The sequence below is a fragment of the Zeus faber genome (assembly GCF_960531495.2).
Source record: "Zeus faber genome assembly, chromosome: 16".
Classification (NCBI taxonomy): Eukaryota; Metazoa; Chordata; class Actinopteri; order Zeiformes; family Zeidae; genus Zeus; species Zeus faber.
Genome location: NC_137202.1, coordinates 21,463,618 through 21,467,822, shown reverse-complemented (window position 1 = coordinate 21,467,822; position 4,205 = coordinate 21,463,618). Strand labels below are relative to the sequence as shown.

General features: G+C 46.1%; 1 protein-coding gene across 2 annotated transcripts in view; it reads left to right on the top strand.

Annotated features, from left to right (window-relative positions):
* Positions 1–2,991: 2,991 nt before the first annotated feature.
* phactr2 (phosphatase and actin regulator 2) overlaps positions 2,992–4,205 on the top strand; it is a 30,261-nt gene continuing 29,047 nt past the window's right edge. For both annotated transcript variants that reach the window (XM_080016113.1, XM_080016112.1), the window contains exon 1: positions 2,992–3,363. In XM_080016113.1, coding sequence (XP_079872239.1) covers positions 3,321–3,363 — 43 coding nt within the window. In that variant the 5' untranslated portion in view covers positions 2,992–3,320. The remainder of the gene's footprint in view (positions 3,364–4,205) is intronic.

Sequence of the window (4,205 nt, the reverse complement as noted above, 5' to 3'; positions counted from 1 at the left end):
GTGTGTGTGTGTGTGTGTGTGTGTGTTTGTTTGTGTGTGTGTGTGTGTGTGTGCTTGTGGGACTGTTAAAATTGGTCAAGCTGGAGTTCTGCTGTGTGTCAACTGACACTCTGTTGACAGCGACAGTAGATAACACACACACACACACACACACACACACACACACACACCTACACACACACCAGCCCAGTTCCGAGTTGAGTTATTCTGCCACAGAGACTTTTGCATTGGCCTGAGGACTAAAGTCTTATCAACAATCTTAAGTGGGGTCACCTAAATCCAGGACTGAGGATCGTCTGAACCATTTTGGTACCCGTGGCGATGTAAAACTCCCATACCTTGAACAACATTTTTTTCATACAGAAAGACAAATTTGTATTTTTACTTTAATATGAAAGTATTATCTCTGTCTGTCTTGGAACTGTCGTTACTATAACTCGTGCGTCCTTGTTCAAAAAATAATTCCTAAGACATTTTAATGGCACAGTTTAACAAAATGTCAACGATTCCCGTGATCCCCAGTGGAAGATGAAACTGCCGGTTAGAGTCATACTGCGGGGAAAGACCGTGTTTGTCAGTTGGCCTGAAGCCCCGGCCCCACGCTGGCTCGCTGTTCGCTTGTTTATTGAAAGTTTATTAATATTACACATGTGGAGTGTCCAAATTGCACCAGATTAGACACCGCACGTCCTTGGGTCCTCAGCAATACACCTGGCAAGTGTGAAGTAGAATGGATGAACAAGATAATCAAAGGACACACACACATACATCCATACATACATACATACATACATACATCAATACATACACACATACATACATACATGCACATTTTAGTATTTTAAGTATTTTTAGAGCTTTTAGGGCTTATTGTGCGTAATCACCGGGTGTCATGACATTTCTCTGCATGTGTGTATGACCGTATGTATATGTATGTGACAAATAATCTCTTGAACTTGAACTTGAACATCCATACATCCATACAGGTACGGGAATATACAGTCTGTATTGGTCGTAGTATTGTACGCTGCGTACAATACCGCGGCATCTCAGTGTCAAGCATCTCATCTCATCACCCTTTATATACGACATACACTATATACACTTAATATACTATATATACTATCAGTTCAGTTCAGTTCAGTTCCTCCCGTTCCTTCTGGAACATTGGGCGACGAGACCCCACCATTCACCAGAATGGCGTCTTCTCGTCGTTTCCAAAACACATACACTTTATATACTATATATACTATACTATACTATATAAACATTATACATCTCATCTCCGTTCTCAGTCTCAGTCTCGTTCACGCAGTCTGTCAGTATTCACTAGCGTTCGCAAATCACCACGCCCCTTACCGTGAAACAACACTATATACACTACAGTATATACACTATATACAATGGCCACGCTCCCTTCCCGTGAAATAACATGGGTCCTCGCTTATCGACCAATTCGCTTAACGACCTGGTCCTAGGAACGGAACTCGGTCGTTAAGTGAGGAGTACCTGTACATACATACATATATACACTACTCACAAAAAGTTAGGGATATTTGGCTTTGGGGTGAAATTTATGGAAAATGTAAAAAGTTCACACTACAGTGATATTATATCATGAAAGTAGGGCATTTAAGTAGAAGCATGTAATGGTGATTTCCTCATCTCAAACAATTTATTGAAACAAAAGCCAACAACAGCGGTGGGTTTACCACGACAAAAAATGTCAATGTCTCAATAACTTGTCATGTGCCCTTGAGCATCAAGTACAGCTTGACAACGGCGTCTCATGCTGTTCACAAGTCGACTTATTGTCTGCTGAGGCCTGGCCCCCCACTCTTCTTGAAGGGCGGCCCTCAGGTCATTGAGGTTCTGGGGTACAGAGTTACGAGCCTCTACACGGCGACTCAGCTGATCCCATAGGTTTTCTATGGGATTCAGGTCTGGAGAAAGTGCAGCCCACTCCATTTGAGGTGCCCCAGTCTCCAGCAGCCGTTCCCTAATGATGCGACCTCCATGAGCTGGAGCATTGTCGTCCAACAGCGTGATGAAGAGCACTGTTTAAATACAAATCCTAATTGAACCAGGAAATGTATTGGTCGATTCATGGATCAAACACCTGATGTGAAATTTGCCGTTCAGATCCTTGTGAGAGAACAGCAAGTTGTGCAAAAAGTACTGAAACACTGAACAGTTGGACATGTGCATTCAAAAGTTTAGAGAAGGTCAAATTAAGTTCACCTGTAAAGGTTATAGTGCAATTTAGGCTCATCCTGAAATTTCACCCGAAAGCCGAATATCCCTAACTTTTTGTGAGTAGTGTATATATACATATAAACATACATATATTAATATATACTGTACATACATACTGTACACACATACATTACATACTGTACATACATACATACATCAATACATACATACATACATACATACATAAGGACAGACACACATACAGACGGACAGAGATTCCTGCCTTCATAGTTAGATCGAGAGGATCCTTTTCTCTAGGTTTCTCCCTTTCCTCAGTTTTTTCTTTGCTGGTGTAGTTGAGCGGTTTCCAAACCTGTTCATGGCGGGTCCCCTCGGTACTTCGCCCCGATTCAATTTAGCTCACGCACCCACGCAAATAAAAGAAAAAGCGCTCCAGACTTGATCTACTTATAATATAGTCGAGAGTGCCGATCAAAAACAACACAAACATTGGCGAGTTTGAGTGTATATATACACACGTAGTGAACGTTTTTTTTAAATAACCCTTTTATTCATAAATAAACAATACCATAATAGAAACACAATATCATTGTAAAATAATTACAAATGTATATACAGTAAATAGTTTTGCCGCGCATCCCCTGCAACCCCTTCGAGGGCCCCGGTTTGGGAAACCCCGGTCTCTCGGTGCACGGGGTCAGTAGCTGCCGTCGAACTTCTCCCTCTCGGTTAAATAGAAGTTTTTTTTTTTTAAAAAGCTCCGATTTTGGGGGACGGCGCCGGTGACACGCGGCGCTGCGTAACAACGCCACCCGCCGCGAGCCCGCCGCCCTGTGAGTCGCGTGTGCGCCGAGCGCGTTACTTCCCCCCGTCCGGAGCGCCCGTCCCGACGTCGGCTCCACCTTTTTTTCCCTTCACTTGGCCAATGCAGGCCGGGCTCCGGGTGGAGGGTGGAGGTGCCGCCCGGACCCGACCTCCCTCCTCACAGCACACGGAGAGCGCAGCCTGAGAGGGAGCGGCAGGATGCGGCGGCGGCGGCGATGATGATCGCGGGGCCGTAGCGCGGCGTGGCAGTGGGCTTGCGGACCCCGGTCCACCCGAATATGGGTCAAGCTGCCGGGTCCGCCGCGTCCCGGGATCCAAGCGGTGAGTGCGTGTGCGTGCGTGCGTGCGTGCGTGTGTGTGTGCGTCCGTGCGTGCGTCCCTCCCTCCCAGACGCTCGCTCGCCCGCATTCCGCTACTCTGCACAGGAAGTTTGTTCTTGCAACTTTGGATTCGCAGACTTTTGAGCGGACTCGAACGCATCATTCCGCCAAGCCGGAAGCAGCGTGCTGCGTTCACGTCGCGAATCCACCGCGTTGAAATAGTATGATAAGGAGTGCTCCGCGGGCGGGCAGGGATATGCTTTAAAACGCGACGGCGACGCGACCAGCCCTGTGTTTAGTCTTACATAACGCGACGCAGCACTTTGGCCTGCGTACATTGCGGTTACGCGTCATATTTTTAGAGTTAGTGCACGTTATGGGCGAACCCACTGGAAGTCCAGGATAGACTGAGGACTAGCATCCTTAACGTTGTTTTCTAAATGTCTCCTTGGAGGGAGATCTCAATTTTTTTTTTTTTTTTCTTACCCAGATCTGGACTTGAATGTAGGCGCCAATTTCAGCCCCGTGTGTCCAGAACCGAGGTATGGGCGGGGGCCCGCACGCTAATTGCCCTAGCTCAATGGAAGGCTGCAGATGGGATCAGCTAGCCTAGCTCCTGTGAGCTAAGCCAAATACGCGCACACACTTCCGGCGTGTCAAATGCCGAGTTGTGTCTTTATGACACGTGAAAAAAAAAAAAAAAAAAACACCAAACAAACATAAATGAAAACAAGGTCTTAGTTGTTTTAAATGCTGCTAAATTCGGAACTTGTTTTTTTTTCCCCCCACTCAAAGCCATTTATTCACCCGCGGGCGCAGCGATTATCAGCTGTGAAGTGAGCT